The 21765-nt window shown below is 46.0% G+C and overlaps 2 protein-coding genes across 4 annotated transcripts; one reads left to right on the forward strand and one right to left on the reverse strand.

The window, feature by feature from the left end:
• Nucleotides 1–157: 157 nt before the first annotated feature.
• LOC140420223 (uncharacterized) lies at nucleotides 158–17809 on the reverse strand. The gene is made up of 2 exons (XM_072504250.1): nucleotides 17572–17809; nucleotides 158–11487 (listed from the first exon to the last, which is right to left on the reverse strand). Exon 2 carries the CDS (start codon nucleotides 11136–11138, stop codon nucleotides 10188–10190), a length of 951 nt encoding a protein of 316 aa, XP_072360351.1. The 5' UTR covers nucleotides 11139–11487; nucleotides 17572–17809; the 3' UTR covers nucleotides 158–10187.
• Nucleotides 17810–17871: 62 nt separating this feature from the next.
• LOC140420239 (uncharacterized) lies at nucleotides 17872–20180 on the forward strand. Of its 3 annotated transcripts, none has more exons than XM_072504276.1 (2): nucleotides 17872–18034; nucleotides 18377–20180. In XM_072504276.1, exon 2 carries the CDS (start codon nucleotides 18727–18729, stop codon nucleotides 19570–19572), a length of 846 nt encoding a protein of 281 aa, XP_072360377.1. In that variant the 5' UTR covers nucleotides 17872–18034; nucleotides 18377–18726; the 3' UTR covers nucleotides 19573–20180. The 3 variants fall into 3 exon arrangements, with proteins under 3 accessions (XP_072360377.1, XP_072360375.1, XP_072360376.1); XM_072504274.1 differs by having other exon boundaries at nucleotides 18022–18157; XM_072504275.1 differs by lacking the exon at nucleotides 17872–18034 and adding an exon at nucleotides 18087–18167.
• The last annotated feature ends 1585 nt before the right edge of the window (nucleotides 20181–21765 follow it).

Here is a 21765-nt window from a genome sequence, read left to right on the forward strand (position 1 = left end):
ACAAGGATTGAGTAGCACATGTTACCTACCACACAGGGAACAAAACACTGATTTCTATCAGTCTCCCCTTTTGATTCTTCTAAAGATTAATAAGATTAATCAAAATAATGAATAGAAGAAAGAAATGTGACAGGATAGAAGTAAGCATGGAGAGGAACTCATTCACATTGCCTTTAATGGTTGAGAACAGCCTTCAACAATAGAGCGGGCATAGCTTTGCAAGCATTACAAGCATTCTGAAAGTGTTTTATTCAAAAAGTGATTATAAAGTACAATAACAATTCAGTAATAATTGAAGTTGATTATATGATTCAGTAATAATTGGTTAATAATGCAGTAATAACAGTGTCTCAGTAAATTTCGATGAGATCCCCCCTTATCCTTCTAAACTGCATCAAGTAAAGACCTACAGTCCTCAACGCTCCTCATATGTCCTTCATTCCAGGGATCATTCTTGTGAACCTCCTCTGCATCCTCTCCGAGGCCAGCACATTCGTCCTTAGATACGGAGCCCAAAACTGCTCACAATATTCCAAATGGGGTCCAGTACATCCCTGCTCTTTTATTCTACTTTTTTCTAAATTTGGAGTATCCAATTGCTTTTTCCAGTTAAGGGCCAATTTAGCGTGGCCAATTCACCTACCCTGCACATCCTTTTGGGTTGTGGGGGTGAGACCCATGCAGACATGGGGAGAATGTGCAGGCGCCACACAGACAGTGACCCAGTGCCGGGGTCGAACCCGGGGCCTCAGTGCCATGAGGCAGCAGTGCTAACCACTACACCACCATCTTGCTCTTTCTATGTTGAGTCCAGAAGGCTGTAAAGTGCCTCATCGGAAAATAATAATAGCTTATTGTCACAAGTTAGGCTTCAGAGAAGTTACTGTGAAAAGCCCCTAGTCGCCACATCCCGGCGCCTTTTTGGGGAGGCTGGTATGGGAATTGAACCCACGCTGCTGTCTTGTTCTGCATTACATTCCAGCTGCTTAGCCCACTGTGCTCAGGGGCTGTTTGTCCAGCTTGTGTTGGGCTTCTCCGGAACATTGCAGCAGGCCGAGGACAGAAATGTGAGCCTGAGAGCAAGGTGGTGAATTCTAATGGCAGCAAGTGGAAGGTCAGGGTCATGCTTGTGGACTGAGTGGAGCTGTTCCACAAAGAGGGCAGGGAACAGGCTCCAGATTAATTAATTTGGGTCCAGATCATTGTGAACATCCTTTTACTCTGGTTGTCTTTGATCCTCAAGTCATTTTCTGTTTTATTTTAACCATGTTCGGTTTCATTAATGAGCGTTTATCAGTAAAAATATTTGATTTTTCTTCACTTTTCATGATTAGGTTGATGTACTTTAGGGAAAGTGGGTGAGAGGTTGACAGGCTCTTTAACAGAAAGTGAGTCCTTCCAAGGTAATTGGCAAAGGAGCCAGAGGGGGAGATGAGATTTTATTTTATTTTTTGACACAGTGAGTTGTTCTGATCGGCCTGAAAACAGATTCAATAGTATCTTTCCGAAGTGTAAATACTTGAAAGGGAAGAATTTGCAGGGCTGTGGGGAAAGAGCAGAGCAGTTGGATGAGTCCGAGTGTCTTTCAGAGAGACAGCAGGGGCACGATGGGCTGAATGGACTCCTACTGCAGCCTGTGAATCTGAGCCTCCTGCTTTTGTGCAGGTTAAAAGGGACAGATTTCATTGCAGCCTCTTCCCTATTTATGTATTTAAAGAGACGGGTTTCTCTTTAGCTCAGAGTGACCGATATAACAATTGGTTGGAGGCCCATTTCCCAGTCAGTCCTCCAGCACCTTCCTGTCTCTCTATTAGTGCGACGTCCATGGCAGTTTCCCAACTGAGGCACAGGCCCCATTATTCTCAGCTAAATTTAGCCCCCAGCTCTGTCTCCTGCCTGTCATTGAGACGAGCAATAGACACAGAAAGGTGCCCGAAGCTCAAATGGGAAGTCAATACTTGTGGCTCTAAACCAAGACTTCAACATTTGCCAATCAAATCCATCTTATTTATACTGGGGTTTCTATTATGACCGTGCCACCCCTTTTCATGTCACATTGGTGAACTTCAGGGAAAATGAGTGAGAGGGGAGACAAAGGGTGGGAGTTTTAACGGGTAAATTTCTTGCCAGTACATTTATCCTCATTGCACATTCTTTACATACACAGCAATTAAGCTTTTACATTTTTACAGCAAATAAAACTCAGTTTTTCACTGTAACTACTGATTCATTATTGATTCATTAATTGTAACTCAATTAATGCTCAATACTTATTCAATCATCTGTTACTGACAGGTCGCTAATTAATACAGAAATCTTTAATTAATACATTTGGTTAATACAATATCCACTAGTTGAAAAAGACAGTTTTGTGAAAGACAATACCTTTCTTTCTTATTAACCTGGATTGGATTGAACATTGAGTCTTCGACTTGAACCAGACTTTGGCAATATATGATCTTCTGTAACTTTACAAAATTCTGGAACAATTTGTTACTTGAAACAATTTTGCCTCATTCAGCTTTGGTTTATACAGAATGAATTTTTAAAATAAAGGTCCAGTCACATTTTAGAGTTTAACATGGTTTCCTTAACCTTGCTACTTATAACAGTGAAAATTGACGAGTGATTGATTTTTAAAATGAAATATTATTAATGAGGCATATCCAGAATTTCCGACATTACAATAGTGACTACACTTCAAAAGTACTTCAAAGCAAAAGCTTTAGGGGATTGTGTGGTCATGAAAGGTGTTATAGAAAGAGATATAGAATCCCTTGAGTGCAGAAGGAGGCCATTCAGCCCATCGAGTTGGCACCAACCCTTCAAAAGAGCACTCTACCCATATCCACTCATCCATAACCTAACCTGCACATCCCTGGACACTGGGGGGCAATTTATCAGGGCTAATCCACCTAACCCATACATCTTAGGACTGTGGGAGGAAACCCGAGCACTCGGAGGAAACTCACACAGACACAGGAGGACGTACAAACTCCACACAGACAGTGACCATGGCCAGAATTGAACATGGGCCTCTGGTACTGTGAGGCAACAGTGCTAACTACTATGCCGCTCAAATAAATGTAATTTTTTTTAGAACTAGTCCCCAAACTTGGATATATCACACTCGGTCCACTTACGAAAATCATCAGTAAAGACTCAGACTTCATTTTATGTAACAACCATATCTTTCACTCCATTTCAAATCCCCTGTGAAACTCCAAACACAGCGTATCGTGAAAGTATTTAAAACAGAACGAGTTGTTGTGATTTGGGATTCACTGCCTGACAATGGTGCAGGAAGTAAATTCAACTGCAGCTTTCAAAAGGGAACTGAACAGATTCTGTGGGAAAATAAACTTGCAGGGTGATGGGACCAAATCGATTGTTCATTCAAAGAGCTAACATGGGAATGGAAGGTTGAATGGCCTCCTTCTTTGCTCTCTGGTTCTCGTTTACTTTTGAAGAAAATCTTAGACTTGAACGAGAGTTTGGCAGTATTTGGGAAATATCTGAAACCCATTTCCTACGAAGGGGGTAGAAGCTGAGATGATGAAATGTTTCCAAAAGGAAATTGGATGGGCTTTTGAGGGAAATAAACTGACAGGGATACGGGAATAGAACAGGGCAATCATTTGATCGAAAGAAATCTACAATTTGTGGATCTTTGGAATTCTCTACCCCAGAGGGCTGTGGGAGCTCACTCATTGAGTGTGTTTAAAGCTGAGTCTGACAGATTTCTAAATAGCAAAGAACAAAGAAAAGTACAGCACAGGAACAGGCTCTTCGGCCCTCCCAGCCTGCGCCGACCATGGTGCCCGTCTAAACTAAAGTCTTCTATACTTCCGGGGTCCATATCCCTCTATTCCCATCCTATTCATGTATTTGTAAAGATGCAATAACACACAGGAATAGTGTGTGTGTGGGAGGGGGGGGGGGGGGGGGTGGAAAGGCATTGAAGTGGATGATAATACTGAATGGTGGAGGTTAAAAAGGTTTATGTTAAATGAGCGCGATAAAATCTGGCAAATTGAGAATAATGAGGGAAAATGTGTAATTGTCCACTCTGGCAGGAAGAATAAAAAATCTTATTATCTAAATGGTGAGAGATTGCAGAGCTCTGAGATTCAGAGGAATCTGGGTGTCCAAGAGCAGGAATAACAAAAGGCGAGTATACAGGTACAGCAAGTAATTAGGAAAGCTAATAGAATGTTATTGTTTATTGTGAGGGGAATGGAATACAAAAGTAGGGAGGTTATGCTTCAGTTATACAGGATATTGGTGAGACCACATCTGGAACACTGTGTACAGTATTGCTCTCATTTAAGGAATGATGTAAATGTGTTGGAAGCAGTTCAGAGAAGGTTTACTGGACTCATACCTGGAATTGGAGGCTGGTCTTATGAGGAATGATTGGACAGGCTGGGCTTGTGACCAATGGAGTTTAGGGGACTTGATTGGACCGTGTAAGATCCTGAGGGGCCTTGACAGGGTGGATGTGGAAAGGATGTTTCCTCTTGTGGGAGGATCTAGAAATTGGAGTCACTTTAAAAGTAACAACTTGCCCATTTAAGGCAGAGGGTTGGGAATCTTTGGAACTCTCTTCCTCAAAGGGCAGTGGAAACAAAGTCTTTGAATATTTTGAAGGCAGGCTGGATAGATTCTTGAAAAGCAAGGGGGTGAAAGATTATCGGGTGGGTAGGCGGGAATAAGACCATACTAAGACCAGACGGAATAGGAACAGGAGTAAGCCATTCAGCCCTTCCAACCTGGCCCATCTTTCAATAGGATCACAGCTGATCTGACATTTCACACTTTCCCTGTAATTCTTGGTTCCCTCACTTATCAAGAATCTATCTCAGCCTTAAATATACACAAGGACTCTGTTCCCACAACTTAGTTCCAAAGACTCTCAGAAGCCTTTCCTCCTCATCTCAGTCTTAATTTGGCTCCTCTTTATTCTGAGACGATGCTCTCTGATCCTAGACTCTCCCACGAGGGGAAACATCCTCTGAGCATTTACCCTGTGAAGCCCCTTCAGAATCCTGTATGTTTCAATGAGATCACCTCTCATTGTTCTAAATTCCAATGAGTAGAGTCCCAACCTATTTAACCTTTGCTCCTAAGACAATCCCTCCATACCTGGGATCATTCTAGTGAACCTTCTCTAAACAGCCTCCAATGAAAAATTTCCTAACATAAGGGGATCAAAACTGCTCTCAGTTCTCCAGATGTGGTCTCACCAGCACCGTGTACAGCTGCAGCAAGACTTCCCGACTCTTATACTCCAACCCCCTTGGAATCAGGGCCAACATTCCATTAGCCTTCCTGATTACCTGCTGCACCTGTCTGCTAGCTTTCTGTGTTTCGTGCACAAGTTCCCCCAAGTCCCTTTGTGTTGCAGCTTTCTGCAGTTTTTCTCCATTTAAATAATACTGTTCTTTTGTTCTCTCTTCCAAAATGAACTTCATATTTTCCCACATTATGCTCCATGCAACTTTTTGTCCACCTGCTTAACCTCTCAATAGCTATTTGCAAACTGTTTGTAACACCCTTGCAACTTGCCTTTCCACCTATTTTTGTGTTGTCTTCAAATTTGGGCACAGTACGTTCGCTTCCTTCCTCCAAGTCATTAATATAAATTGTACATAGTTGCGGTCCCAGGACTGATCCCTGTGGAACCCCACTGGTTACAGGTCACCAACCTGAAAAAGAATCCCTTATCCCCACTCGCTATTTCCTGCTCATTAACCAATTCTCTATCCATGCCAACACCATGGGTTCTTATCGCATGACAACGTTTTGTGAGATACCTTGTCAAAGGCCTTCTGGAAGTTTAAATACAACACATCTACTGGTCCCCCTCTATCCACTCTGGTTGAGACTTCCTCGAAACACTCAGACACGGTTTCCCTTTCACAAAGCCATGCTGACTCTGCTTGATTAGATTATGATTTTCTCAATGTGCTCCTATTACTTCCTAATAATTGATTCCAACATTTTTTTCAAACAATAAATGTTAGGTTAATCATCCTATAGTGTCTCGTTTTTTTCCTCCCTCCCATTCTGAATCGGGGGTTGTCACATTGGCAGTTTTCCAATCCTCTGGTACTTCTCCAGAATCCAAGGATTTTTTTAAAATTACAATCAATGCATCCACTATCTCTGTAGCCATTTCTTTTAGGATCCTTGGATGCAGCCATCCAGGGGACTTATCTTATCCCCATTAGTTTGTCCAAAACAACTTCTCCAGTGATGGCATTTAATTGCTCCATTTGTATTCTTTAGTATTAATGGGACAGTCAAAGTATCTTCCACCATAAAGATTGATGCAAAAAAATCTGTTTAACTCCTCTGCCATTTCCTTGTTCCTCATAACTGACACAGAGGCATGGAGGCACATGGTGGTTAGCACTGTTGCTTCACAGCTCCAGAGGCCCGGGTTCAATTCCTGGCTTGGGTCACTGTTTGTGCGGAGTCTCCACGTTCTCCCAAAACTGCGTGGCTTTCCTCCCACAAGTCCCAAAAGACGTGCTTGTTAGGTGAATTGGACATTCTGAATTCTCCCTCTGTGTACCCAAACAGGTGCTGTAGTGTGGGGACTGGCGGATTTTCACAGTAACTTCATTGCAGTGTTAATGTAAGCCTATTTGTAACAATAATAAAGATAACAATAAAGAATATTATTACCCTCTCCTCAGATTTACTTTCTAAGGGGCCTCTGTGGAGTTGAGGTTTCAATCAGATCAGCCGTGAACTTATTGAATGGTGGAGCAGGCTCGAGGGGCCGAGTGGCCTACTCCTGCTCCTAATTCGTTTTAATCACATCCTTTATAATAGATTGTAGCATTTTCCCTCCTCCTGATGTCAGGCTAATGGATCTGTGGTTCCCCGTTTTCTCTCTCCCTCCTTAAATAGTGGGGTTACATTTACCACCTTCCAATCTGCAGGAACCATTCCAGAATCTATAGAATTTTGAAAGATGATCACCAATGTATCCACTATCTCTACAGCCACCTCTTTCAACACTCTGGGATGTAGAGCATCAGCTTTTGGGGATTTATTAACCTCAATCCCATTAATTTCTCCAGTACTATTTTTTCACTGATACTAATCTCTTTCATTCCCTCGTGCTCACTGGTCCCTTGGTTCTCTCGTGTTTTTGGAATGATTTCTGTATCTTCCTCCGTGAAGACAAACACACATTGTTTAGTTTCTCTGCCATTTCCTTATTCCCCATTAGAAACTCTCCTGTCTCTGCCTGGAATGGACCCATATTGGTCTTTGCTAATCTTTTCCTGTTCTGTAGCCATGTAAAATGGCTGCGTTCCGATTAATCTGGCCAAAACCCAGTTTAAAACGGCTAACGCGAAAGACTGCTGGGAAAAGCAGCCAAGAAGACACAAGCAGGCAGCTGCAGACAGTTTTGCAGATTCGGCTCTGGGAAGGTAGCCCAGATCGACACACAGGGCTATCAACAGCCCATCAACCCAGGTATTCGCAGTAGCATTCAGGACTGTTTGCAGCTAATCTATTCAGACATCCACAGTTAAATCAGCTATCCCCGGGAACAATTGCAACATATTAGCAATTGAATACCGGGCCAGACCTGTCGGCGCCTGCAGTGGCCGAAACAAAGACAGGTGAGCGACCACCCCCCGATCGAGGAATCGCCTCACCATTGGACACATCGACCACAGAGATTGGGGACAGAATCCAATCACTTGGGACTCGGGGTCAAGGGCCGCCCCGGGAGGCGGGAAGCCCCTGGGCCCTATAAAAGTGAAGGTCCAAGTTCAGATCTCTCTCTCTCTCTCTCCTCTTCGCCTGCTTGAGACCTTCGCAAGAACAGCAACCGGCAACAGTAAGTTTGAATCCAGCGATCGCTATCTGGTAGAGACACCTAGCCAGCGACCTGTAGCAGCCTTTTGAATCCCGCGGGCCAGATCTGATTGGACAAGCCATTCGTTTCCCTGACCTGGTGGGCTCTTCCTAAGTTAAGTATTGGCCAGTAGTGATAGGTTTATTGTATAGAAAGTAGTATTAGGGTATTAATATTGCTTGTTGTATATAATAAATGACCGTTGTTTTAATCCTTACTAAGCGGTGTGCTGTATTATTAATCATAACCTGAACTTGAACCACGTGGCGGTATCATAAAGATACCTGGCGACTCATGAGCAAGGGTGACGTAATCAGAGCCAATAGACTAAGGTTAAAAAGAGCAACAGTTCACATTCCGATAGCAGATTTTCCAGTTGTTTTTAATCTTTCTCACCAGTTTGTTCGCATATTCTATTTTCTCTTTATCAGTTTCTCGGTCCTTTGCTGAATTCTGAACCAAATTCCCAATCCTCAGGCTCATGAATATTTTAGCCACTTTGAATCTCCTCCATTGATCGAATAGAATCTAACTTTTCCGGTTGGCCACAATCGCTTCATTTTGCTGTTTATGTTTTGCTTCTTAAAGGAATCTATATTTTATGTAAATAAAATGCGAGTGGTTGCCTGTCTATTGTCTATCGTCATACAAAGAACAACAAAGAACAGAGGACAGTACAGCACAGGAACAGGCCCTTCGGCCCACCATGCCTGCTGGGATCATGATGTCTGACTAAACTAAAACCTTCTGTGCTTCTAGGGTCTGTATCCGTCTATTCCCATCCTATTCATGTATTCATCAAGATGCCTCTTAAACGTCACTATCGTACCTGCTTCCACGACCTCCTCCAGCAGCGAGTTCCAGGCACTGACCACCCTCTGTGTAAAAAACCTCCCTCACACATCTCTAAACTTTGCCCCTCGCACTTTAAACCTGTCACCTGGTAATTGACTTTTCCAACCTGGGAAAAAGCTTCTGACTATCCACTCTGTCCGTGCCAGTCAATTTTGTAAACTTTTATCAGGTCATTCCTCAACTCTGTCGCTCAGTGAAAACAATCTGAGTTTATCCAACCTCTCCCCATAGCTAATACCCTCCAGGCCAGGCAATATCCTGGCAAACCTCCTCTGTACTCTCTCCAAAGCCTCCACATCCTTTTGGTAATGTGGTGACCAGAATTGTAGGCAATATTCCACGTGTGGCCTAACTAAGGTTCTGTACAGCTGCAGCATGACTTGCCAATTTTTATACTCAATACCCCGACCAATGAAGACAAGCATGCCGTCTGCATTCTTAGCTCCTTATCCACCTGCGTTGCCACTTTCAGTGATATATTTATTGTAATTACCCAATCTACCAGACAACAGTGGGCAGCACGGTAGCATTGTGGATAGCACAATTGCTTCACAGCTCCAGGATCCCAGGTTCGATTCCGGCTTGGGTCACTGTCTTTGTGGAGTCTGTACATCCTCCCCGTGTGCGCATGGGTTTCCTCCGGGTGCTCCAATTTCCTCCCACAATCCAAAGATGTGTAGGTTAGGTGGTTTGGCCATGATAAATTGCCCTTAGTGTCCAAAATTGCCCTTAGTGCTGGGTGGGGTTACTGGGTTATGGGGATAGGGTGGAGGTGTTGACCTTGGGTAGGGTGCTCTTTCCAAGAGCTGGTGCAGACTCGATGGGCCAAATGGCCTCCTTCTGCACTGTAAATTTTATGAAAATTCTAACTTGCCCCTCAGACCATGACAGTTTCCTTCTGCGAGAAACACCCAGATAAATTAGGCAAAAGAACCCTGTAACCACCATAGCCCATCTTCATGGCAACGTGGCTGCTTTGGGAAGTAAATATCTTCCAACCTGCAAACACCTTTTCATTCTGTGCTCCTCGTCAAACTTGGAACCAGGTTATCGCAACTACCCTCAAAAATGGTCAGCCCACCGGAGGCAGAGGTGTTAGACCGGCCAGTCCAGCAGAAATAAACCCTCCAATCATCACCATTCACCAGATGTCAGAATGAACAAAATGCAGTCCTGGATGTCAGTGAGAGCAGAAACAATAACAACGGAGCCAACATCTGTAATTTGTGAACTTGTTGGCGTCACAACTGGTGCAATGAATCACAAAACCCCTCCCCACATTGAGAGCAGATGAATGGTCTCTCCCCAGAATTAACTTGCTAGTGTCTCCGGAGTTGGGACGGATCATTGAATGTCTCCCCTGCTCAGAGCAGGTGAATGGCTTCTTCCAGGTGTGAACTCGCTCGTGTTCCTGCAGGGTGTATGGATATCTGAATCCCTTCTCTCACTAAGAGCAGGTTAACGCCTTCTCCCCAGTGTGAACTCGCTGGTGTCTCTGCAGGTGGGATAACCGAGTGAATCCCTTCTCACACTGAGAACAGGTGAACGGCCTCTCCCCAGTGTGAACCTGCTGGTGTTTCTGCAGGCTCGATGAGGTAGTGAATCCCTTCTCACACTGAGAGCAGGTGAACGGCCTCCCCTCAGTGTGAACTCGCTGATGTATCTGCAGGTCGGATGATTGAGTGAATCCCTTCTCACACTGAGAGCAGGTGAACGGCCTCTCCCCAGTGTGAACTCGCTGATGTTTCCGCAGGTTGGATAACTGAGTGAATCCCTTCTCACACTGAGAGCAGGTGAACGGCCTCTCTCCAGTGTGAACTCGCTGATGTTTCCGCAGGTTGGATAATTCAGTGAATCCCTTCTCACACTGAGAGCAGGTGAACGGCCTCTCCCCAGTGTGACGTCGCAGATGTTTCTGCAGGTCGGATAACTGAGTGAATCCCTTTTCACACTGAGAGCAAGTGAACGGCCTCTCCCCAGTGTGACGTCGCTGATGTATCCGCAGGTGGGATAACTGAGTGAATCCCTTCCCACACTGAGAGCAGGTGAACGGCTTCTCCCCAGTGTGAACTCGCTGGTGTCTCCGCAGGTTGGATAACTCAGTGAATCCCTTCTCACACTGAGAGCAGGTGAACGGCCTCTCTCCAGTGTGACGTCGCTGATGTTTCCGCAGGTCGGATAACTGAGTGAATCCCTTTTCACATTGAGAGCAAGTGAACGGCCTCTCCCCAGTGTGAGCTCGCTGGTGTGACTGCAGGGCGGATAACTGAATGAATCCCTTCTCACACACAGAGCAGGTGAATGGCCTCTCCCCAGTGTGAATGCGCCAATGAGCTTCCAGCACAGATGGAAACCTGAATCCCTTCCCACAGTCCCCACATTTCCACGGTTTCTCCATGTTTTGGGTCTTCTCGTGTCTCTCCAGGTTTGTCGATCAGTTGAAGCCTCGTCCACACACAGAACACGTGTACGGTCTCTCCCCACTGTGAATGGTGTGATGTTTTTTCAGGCTGTGTAACTGGTTAAAGCTCTTTCCACAGTCAGTGCTCTGGAACACTCTCACTCGGGTGCGTGTGTCTCGGGGCTTTTCCAGTCACACTGATGTTTTGAAGTCGACAGAAAAGACAAACATTTCTCCTTCTCGATTCACTGTCCGGTGATATTCAGTTCCAAGGAATTGAGAGACTCAGTCAGATCGAGACGTGACGTTTGAGATTTCTGTCTGTAATTCCTCCTCCTCTAATATTCTGTAAAAACAATTCACAAAAGTTACTTTTCCGCTCCGCATTTTGGAGAAGGTATCCTGAGGGTAACGACAGTCTGGCCGTGGGGTTAATCCTCCGGGTCCTCAGTCTTATTGAGGAATGTCCCCTTGGATCTATTGTGGTGGTGATTCTTTTGTATTTTTGTTATTATGGGAGGGTTTATGTGTTGTTGACTTTATCCCACTCTGGTACAGACAGGGCTATTATCTGTGAAAGGAGCAGTTTGGGGAGACTTTGGTGCCTCTGGTGTAAAGTGAGTTGGAGGAGGGGGTAATGGCGCACGCCCGATTGTGGTGTGAAAATCTGTTCCTGTCTCTCTGTCACCTAACTAATGGCGGCAGTTAATCTGCAAATTTTCTCAGGGAATGTACAGGGTATCCATCACCCTATCAGAAGGAAAAGGATTCTCTCCTTTCTAAAGGAGCAAGTCGACATCGCTTTATTCCAGGAAACTCATCTGGATTAGGAAAAACACTTTAAATTGAGGCGGGATTGGATGGGGCAGCTTTTTTTCACCTCTTTTTCATCCAGTAACAGACTTGTGGCAATGCTTATTATACACTCTCCAAGCAGTCAGGGTAACTCTGCCGATTACAATGTGCATGTCAATTTCCTTTGTGCCGGTCCCCCCATCTCCCGTCCCTCCCCTCCGCCCCCTTCACTCGTCGTTTCTGGGTCCTTTCCTGCGCCCTTCACTGTACAATGGGAGTTATCTGTTATTTACAAGTGGACGGTGCCCTCCCTTCCCCCCATTGATGGGCCTCCCCCTTCCACCCCGCGCACTCCCTGTCCTGTTTTAAACCTTCCCTTGGGGCTTCCTATTCTTGTGTTTTTGTTCTCTGCTCTCTGGTCTCTGTGTCAGTTGGTTTCTGCCCCCCCACCCCTCCCCACATCCCTTTCCTGCCTGCTCCGTGATCCCGTTGGCCCCCATACGTCCACCTCCCTCCCCAGTGTTCCACTGGCCGCTGGCTTCAAACAGGTCCTGGAACAAGTTGGTGAATGGTCTCCACACTTTGTGGGAACCATCCTCTGACCCTCGGACGGTGAGCTTGATCTTCTCCAAGTGGAGAAATCCCGATAGGTCTGCCAGCCAGTCTGCAGCCTTTAAATAGGCTGTGCAGAATTCGACAAGTCTGGGACATACCCAGAACATGTGGGCATGGTTTGCCGGGCCCCGCTGGCACCATTCACATTTGTCCTCCATCTCCGAGAAGAACCTGCTCATTCGGGTTCTTGTCAGGTGTGCTCTGTGCACAACATTCAGCTGCATGAAGCTTGGCTTTGCATAGGAGAAGGTGGAGTTGATCCCGTTCAGTGCTTCACTCCAGAGTCCCCACCCTATTTCCGTCCCTCGCTCTTCCTCCCATTTTTCCTAGGTTTTGTCAAGTAAGGAGCGCATCCTTATCAGGAGTTGTCCGTTCAGGTCCCACAGTTTCCCTTCCCCAGACTGTCTGCGTCCAGTAACTCCTCTTGCATTGTGCTTCTCAGGGTTTCTGTGTATGCCGGTGTCTCCTTGCAGAGAAAGTTTTTGACCTGAAGCTCATCCCTGTTTGGTAGGTCCAGTCTCTCCGCCAGCTCCTCTAAGGTCGCTAGTCTATTTCCCGTGTAAAAGTCCCTAACCATCAGTGTTCCCCCGTCCTGTCTCCACCTCTTGAAGGTGGTGTTGAGAATGGTCGGTACAAACCTATGGTTGCAGCAGATGGGGGCCATGATGGACACATCGGTCAGACTGAAATGCTGCCACATCTGGTTCCAGGTTCTCAGGGTAGCTACCACCACTGGGCTGGTGCTGGCGGGGATGGGAGTGTTGCTGTGGCGAGGGCCCGGAGGATCATTCCTGTACATGAGGACTCGTCCATCCTCACCCATTCCATGTCAGGGTCCTTTACCCATCTCCTCACTCTTTCGGCCGTGGCTGCCCAGTGATAGTATTGCAAGTTCGGGAGGGCCAGGCCTCCCATGTTTCTTCTCCATTGTTGTACTGTTTTAGGGATTTTTGAATTCTTGCCCCTCCGCACAAACATCATAATCACCTTATCTATTGAATGGAAAAAGGCCTGGGGATGTAGATCGGTAAGGATCCAAACAGGAAGAGGAACCTGGGCAGTACGTTCATCTTGATCGTCTGCATCCTCCCCGCCAGGGAAAGCAGGAATCCATCGCATCTCTGTGGGTCGTTTTTGACTTCCTCCGCCAGACTGGTCAGCTTCCACTTGTGGATCCGTGTCCACTCGTGGGAAACCTGGATCTCCAGGTAGCGGGATTTGTTTTGGGCTATTTTAACTGGGAGGCCCTCCAGCTCTGCCCCTCCCCCTCACCGGGAAATCTTTGTTTTTGCCCAGGTTGAGTTTGTAGCCCAAGAAGATTCCGAACTCTCTCCGGGGGAGGGGAGGGGTTGTCGGAGGCGTACAGTCCCCGGTAGAAGGCCTTGAATGTTTGGTTGACCTTTTTTGGTTGGGCTACAGGACGGCTATGGTTGGGCAGCACGGAAGCATAGTGGTCAGCAATTTTGCTTCACAGCGCCAGGGTCCCAGGTTCGATTCCCAGTTTGGGTCACTGTCTGTGTGGAGTCTGCACGTTCTCCCCATGCCTGCGCGGGTTTCCTCCAGGAGCTCCGGTTTCCTCCCACAAGTCCCGAAAGGCATACTGTTGGGTGAATTGGACATTCTGAATTCTCCCTCAGTGTACCCGAACAGGCACCGGAGTGTGGTGACTTGGGGATTTTCACAGTAACTTCATTGCAGTGTTAATGTTAGCCTACTTGTGACAATAATAAAGATTATTATTAAACTAGTCTGCCTCTGTTATCCTTTACCGGAGCTATTTCCCTCGTGGCTGCCTTCTTTCTCAGCTGGTGAACCAGCAGGCGGCTAGCCCTCTCCGTGCTCATAAAAGGTCCCCCGTGCCTGGTGGAGTTGGTCACTGCCTTCCTGGTGGCCAGCAGGTGAAAGTTCTTTTGCAGCTTCTTCCTCTCCAGCAGAAGCTCTATGGTCAGGGCCTCGGAGTATCGTCTGTTAACCTCCAGAATGGAGTTGATCAGTTGCTGCCTAACCGTTCTCTCTTCCCTGTCTCTGCGAGCCTTTTGCCGATTGTTTATCCCCTAATCACAGCCTTCAGTGCCTCCCAGAATGTGGAAGGTGAGACTTCCCCGTTCTGGTTGTTAGTGATGGACTTGCCGATGGCCGGTGATGTTTTCTGGCAGAAGACCTTGGCGGCCAAGAGGGCCGTGTCCAACCTCCATGTGGGGCATTGGGCTTGGCTTGTCTCCAACCTCACATTCATGTAATGTGGAGCATGGTCTGAGATTACAATCGTGGATTGCTATTTCGGGAAGCACCGATTTCCCCTCAACAAAGAAGCCGATGTGAGTGTAGACCTTGTGTACTGGTGAGAAGAACGAGAATTCCTTCTCATCCGGGTGTAAGAATCGCCAGGGATCCACTGCCCCTGTCTGCTCCATGAACCGCCCGGGGTCCACTGCCCCCGTCTGCTCCATGAACTGCCAGGGGTCCACTGCCCCCGTCTGCTCCATGAACAGCCAGGGGTCCACTGCCCCCGTCTGCTCCATGAACATTCTCAGTTCCCTCGCCATGCCTGTCATTTTCCCTGTTCTGGGATTGATCTGTCAGTCAATGGATCCTGTGAACAGTGGTGAAGTTCCCCCTCCCATGATCAGACCGCATTTCCCCCCCCCCCCGCACCCTACTATAGAACATAGAATTCCTACAATGCAGAAGGTCATTCGGCCCATCGAGTCTGCACCGGCTCTTCGAAAGAGCACCCTACATAAGCCCATGTCTCCATCCTATCTCTGTAACCCGTTAACCCCACCGACCCTTTAATGTAAGCCTACAAAGCCTCCATCTCCCTGCTCCAACTCCACACCTACTCTGCGTCGCCGCCCAATAATAGTATAACAGGTTCAGCAGGGCCAAGCCGCCTGACTGTCGCCCTCTCTGAATCACCGTCTTCCTAATCCTTGCCACCTTATCTGCCCACACAAACGATTAAACCAATCTATCCACCCCCATAAAGAACAATTTTGGCAAAAAGACCATTAGGCACGGAGATAAAAATAAAAACCACAGCAAAATGTTCATCTTAACCAGCTGTACCCGATTGTGGATAGATTTAGTGCCTTCTCTAGTTATAAGATGAATTTTACTGAGTCAGAGGCTATGCTGGTGGGGAGAGGGGGATGTTGAAGGGTAAGCCCCCTCCTCTTGCTAAGTTTCCAATCAGGTGCTCCCCTCTTGGGATTTAAATATCTGGGAATGTCAATGACACCTCTTTCAGACAGCTATATGGGGCCAACTTTCCACAGCTGATGGTGACTATTAGGTGGGACCTTTCCCAGTGATCGGCTCTTCCGATTTCATGGCGAGGGAGGATCGTCTTCATGAAAATGAATGTGTTGCCCAGACTGTTGTACCCTCTGCAAATGCTGCCTATACTGCTGTCGACCAGTCATTAAGGAAATTAATGGAATGATTAGTACATTTATCTGGAACAAAAAGAAACCTTACCTCAAGTTTGTTAAGCTCCAAATACCAAGAGGGGGGTGGGGGGTGGGGAGTTGTCTCCCGAATGTCAGGCTTTATCAATTGGCCTCTCATCTTAGGTTCACACTGAATTTGGTTAGGATAGACCCAACATCCATCAGGCTCGATATGGAAGCAGGCCAGTCTGTTCTCCCTCTATCCAAAACTGGCACAGACTGATTACGGAATGTATCCCATTGGAATTTTTAATGTCTACTTCAGTCTAAGTCTGATGCATTTGTTAAATTATGCGACCCTTATCTCAAATGCATGTGCTCCAATCTGGCTGACTTGCTCCTCCAGAGCTTTCCATCAGTGAATTCAATTCAACGGAGCCCAGAGTCAGGCACAGTGGTTAGCACTGCTGCCGCACAGAGCCAGGGTCGCAGGTTTGATTCCTTGAGAGGCTGTCTGTGTGGAGATGCGCATTCTCCCCGTGTCTGCGTGGGTTTCATTCGGGTGCTCTGGTTTCCTTCCACAGTCTAAAGATGTGCAGGATAAGTGGATTGGTCATGCTAAATTGCCCCTTAGAGTCCAAAGATGTTAGGTTAGGTGGGTTGATGATGATCAATGCACCGGATTATGGGGATAGGGTGAGGAGTCTGCCTCGGTGAGTGCTTTTTCTGAGGGTCAGACTTGAAGAAGCGAATGGCCTCTTTCTGCACAATAGAGATTCTGTGTCATCCATGTTATTTTAATTTGACTATGCTGTTAGTCTGTTTTGTAATATTTTGGGACGTGCATTGTTACCCTTCTGTTTTTATATAATCTTACCCTCTTTCCCCACTCACTGTGTTAACCTGTTAACTGGTTGTTCAATTGATCTGGCATTTCACATAGCAGCTCTAGTCCCAAAAATATCCTGCTACAAATTAATTCTCAATGTGTTGCTTGTATTTATGCGGCAATATCAGTTGTTCTACACTATACCCATTTTCCATCAATATTTCTGTTAGTCTATTGCATTCATTATTTTAAAAATAGTTTTAAAAAGCATAACACAATAAATATTAAAAATCCATCCAACTCATCCTTGAACATATTCAGTGACTCCCAGACTCCACTGGTCCCTGTGGAAGAGAAAGCCAGAGACTAACAACCCTCTGAGGAAGAGATGACTGGAAATATAGAAATAGCGACAGTTCAATATTACACAACCATAAATAATAATCAATGTATTTTATTACAGAACCATAATTATCTAATCTGTACCATTTAAAAATACTAGACATATCTCTGTCTCATATTAATTTACTGTCCCTTAAATGTCAGCCATCTCCTACAGCCCTTCATTGTGAACATTAGGAAAGAGACCATCCTTTTCGCCAGACAAATAAATGTGTCAAGCTGAGGGAGCAAAGGATGTCAATGTCTTTAAGAGAGAGAAAGACCTGGGCCAAGCTTTGCAGAGTCTGCACCCTCCCTGGATTCACTGCCCTTTCCCTTCAGTTGCTGCAAGTCACCAATTGAAGGTGGGAATGAGAAAAGAAATATAAAGGGGGAGAAAAGAAAGTGTTTTACTCACAGATGTTGGAGACAGGAGGAAGTTTCAGCTCCAAAGTCCGCTTTGTGACGTCACGGGAACCCGGTCTGAATCAGCCAATAAGAATCACTCTGTTCAACGGTGACGTTCGGGTCTCAGTGCGCAGGCCCGGCACGCGGACACGGAGCCCCACCCCCACCAGTTTTCACCCTGTACCTCCTCGAGACAAAGGTTTCCAAGAAACCGGCTGACGGCTCCAGCCAGAGCGAGAAGCAGCTCGGTGAGCGCCCCCTGGCCCCTGACTGCGCATGTCCCAAGCAAGAGGGGAAGTTGCACAGGTGCAGGGGAGAGCCCGCCTCCTGACCTTTCGTCTGAGGTTTAGACCATTGGAAAGAGTTGTGGAACCGGAAGGACTCTCGTCTTCCAGCCAATCAGCGCGCGGGCTTTGTGTGACTGAGAGATTGAGCTTCACACAGACTGCAACCTCTTCCTGTCTCCAACATCTGTGAGTAAAACACTTTCTTTTCTCCCCCTTTCCATTTCTTTTCTCATTCTGACCTTCAATTGGTGACTTGCAGCAACTGAAGGGAAAGGCAGTGAATCCAGGGAGGGTGCAGACCCTGGAAAGGTTGGTCCAGGTCTCTCTCTCTCTTAAAGACATTGACATTCTTTGTTCCAACAGCTTGACACATTTATTTGTCTGGCTAGAATGGAGGGAGTGTGTGTGGGATGGAAATTACAGTTTTGGGGGAAACAAGATGGAAAATAATATTCCATAAAAACAGAATTGTCTTTTCTAAATTTCTATCCTGTGCTGAGTAATGAATTTTGGAATCTCCTTTTACAGGATGTTTCAAGAGGAGGATTTACAGACAGAAATCTCAAACCAGACATCATGTCAGCATCTGCCAAAGACATTCAGATTCACAGAGCCTGAATATCATTGGCCTTTGAGTCTCGAGGGAGAAATGTTTGTTTTGACTACTTCAAAAGATTTTAATCATCAGTGTGATTGAAAGAGCACTGAGACACACACCAAAGTGAGAGTCTTCCAGTTAACTGACTGTGGAAATAACTTAACAGCCTGAAAAAAACATCACACCATTCATAGCAGGGAGAGACCATACGTGTTCTGTGTGTGTGAGCCAAGCTGTCAACTGATTGCCAAACCTGGCGAGTCACGTAAACACCTGCCGAATGGAGAAACCATGGAAATGTGGGGACTGTGGGAAAGGATACAAAGTCCCATCCGAGCTGGAAATTCATCGACGCAGCCACACTGGGGAGAGGCCGTTCACCTGCCCCGAGTGTGGGAAGGGATTCGCTCGGTTATTTAACCTTCAGTTACACCAGCGAACTCACACCCGGGAAAGGCCATTCTCCTGCTTTGAGTGTGGGAAAGGATTCACCAAGTCATCCAACCTGAAGTTACATCAGAGAGTTCACACGGGAGAGAGGCCACACACCTGCTCTCAGTGTGCGATGGGATTCATTGATTCATCCACTCTAAAGAAACATCAGCGAATTCACACCAGGGAAAAGCCGTTCTCCTGCTCTGAGTGTGGGAAGGGATTCGCTCAGTCATCCCACCTGCAGACACATCAGCGAATTCACAATGGGGAGCGGCCTTTTACTTGCTCCGCGTGTGGGAAAGGATTCCCTCAGTTATCCAACCTGCTGTCACACCAGCGGGTTCACAGTGGGGAGAGACCTTTCACATGCTCCATGTGTGGGAAAGGATTCATGGATTCATCCACTCTGCAGAGACACCAGAGAGTTCACACCGGGGAGAGGCCATTCACCTGCTCTGAGTGTGGGAAGCGATTTGCTCAGTCTTACCACCTGCAAACACATCAGCGAATTCACAATGGGGAGCGGCCTTTTACTTGCTCTGCATGTGGGAAGGGATTCACTCAGTCATCCCACCTGCAGACACACCAGCGAGTTCACAGTGGAGAGAGGCCGTTCACCTGTTCTGTGTGTGGGAAGGGATTTATTTGTTCATCCGAGCTGCTGAGACACCAAGGCAGTCACACTGATTAGAGACATTTTAGATGCTCTGATTGTGGTGTTAATTGTATCTGTTGGGTTTCAGTATCCACAGTATTGATTGGATGGTTACTTGAGCAAATATAAAGAGCCATTCTTCATGCCCGGTGGGCACTGCGGGGGTTGGGCTGCATCATTGACTCACAAGATAACATTTTAGTTTCAAGTTTTATAACTTTACTTTGATAATTTGTTTTTTGTTTCACTGCCCAGTCAATGTTATTGTTTGTTTTAAAGGAGCAGAAAGAGACGCTGACTGACATCAGGTGGTGGCAGGTGGTTTATAAATGGAACATTTCACTCTGTGAACAAATCCACACCAAATAGAGATTGAGTCCACCCTAAGGCTGGATTATTAATGGAGGTTCGAGCTCACACCAAACTGAAAGGTGAAGAAAAATACGCCACCATTTATAAAGGGGGAGATCAGGAATCAAAACCTCCATTCTGTTTACAGACCAGTAGTGAGAGGAGAAATCAGAGCTGTTTAAATTAATTCCCCTCCTTTCTGTAACAAGAAACACTGACTGACATGGAGTGGAGTGGGGTCAGGAGGTATCTACCTGTAATGTTTCACTCTGTGAATAAATCCATACCAAGTACAGAGTGGCTCCAGTTTCTTCCTTCACCATAAAGCTCTCAGGATTGTAACATAGGAACACAGAATGGTTGCCGGATTGTGAAGGTTAAAAAATAATAGTTCAGACAGAATCTTACATTCCCAGTAGTTTTTGTGAGAAATAACTGAAGCAAGTGGAAATTGTCAGGGTCTGATTACTCGCCGATGTTCTCGGAGTCTGAGCCATATGACCAGTGGAAGAATGAAGTGGAGATGTGGACAGGGGTTACATCCCCACCAAGGAGGAAACAAGGTCTGGCCTCGGCATCCTCACTTCCTAACAAAAGGAAAATCAGAAGCAAAGTATTCTGGGAGCTGGGTGCCCGTCAGTTGGATCCTGATTAAAGTTTGGATTTTCCATTAGGGTTTCATTGATGAGGTTTACAAGAAAGATGATCTGTTGGATGTCTATGATGCATGACTGATTATCAAGTTCAATACCCTGAGACTTCCCTCCATATCCATTGATCCCTTTAGTCCCAAGAGCTGTATCTAATTCCTTCTTGAAATTACACAATGTTTTGGCCTCAACTATTTTCTGTGATGGTGAATTGCAAAGATTCACCACTCTCTGGGTGAAGAAATTTCCCCTCACTTCAGACCTAAAAGGTTTACTCCTTATCCTCCAATTATGACCCCTAGTTCTGGACTCGCCCACCATCGGGAACGTTCTTTCTGAATCTACCCTGTCTAATCCTGTTGGAATTTTGTAAGTTTCTATGAGATCCCCTCTAACTCGTCTAAACTCCAATGAATATAATCCTAACCGATTTAGTCTCTGCTCATGACAGTCCCGCTATCCCAGGAATCGGCCTGGTAAACCTTCCCTTCCATAGCAATAACATCCTCAGATAAGGAAACCAAAACTGCACACAATACTCCAGGTGTGGCCTCACCAGTGCCCTATACAATTGCAGTAAAACATTTCTATTCCGATACTCAAATACATTTGCTATGAAGGCCAACATACATTTGCCTTCTTTACTGCCTGCTTGCTGTACCTGCGCGCTTACTTTCAATAACTGATGTATGAGGTCACCAAGGTCTTGCTGAGCTTTCAATTAACATCCATTCAAATAATAATCTGCCCTTCCCATTTTTGCTCCCAAAGCAGATAATCTCACATTTATCTACATTATACTGCACATATCATGCACATGCCCACTTACTCAGTCTGTCCAAATCCCACTGAAGCATCTCTGCATCTTCCTCACAGCTCACCCTCCCACCCAACGTTGTACCATCTTCAAATTTGTAGATAATACATTTAGTTCCCTCGTCCAAATCATTAATATATAATGTGGACAGTTGGGGTCTTTGCACACATCCCTGCGGTACCCCATTGTCACTGCCTGCCAATCGGAAAAAGACCCATTTATTCCAACTTTTTGCTTCCTGTTTTCTATCCTTCTCAAAACACTACCCGTAATCCCCTGTGCTTTAACTTTACACAGTAATCTGCCATGTGAGACCTTGTCAAAGGCCTTCTGAAAGATCAGCATGAAGTGATCCAGTGATGAGTGTGTTTGTCACAGACTCATTCAACTGTGCAGTGCTAGACAGTGGCT

Source organism: Scyliorhinus torazame, chromosome 5 (genome assembly GCF_047496885.1).
Source record: "Scyliorhinus torazame isolate Kashiwa2021f chromosome 5, sScyTor2.1, whole genome shotgun sequence".
In the NCBI taxonomy this organism is placed as follows: Eukaryota; Metazoa; Chordata; class Chondrichthyes; order Carcharhiniformes; family Scyliorhinidae; genus Scyliorhinus; species Scyliorhinus torazame.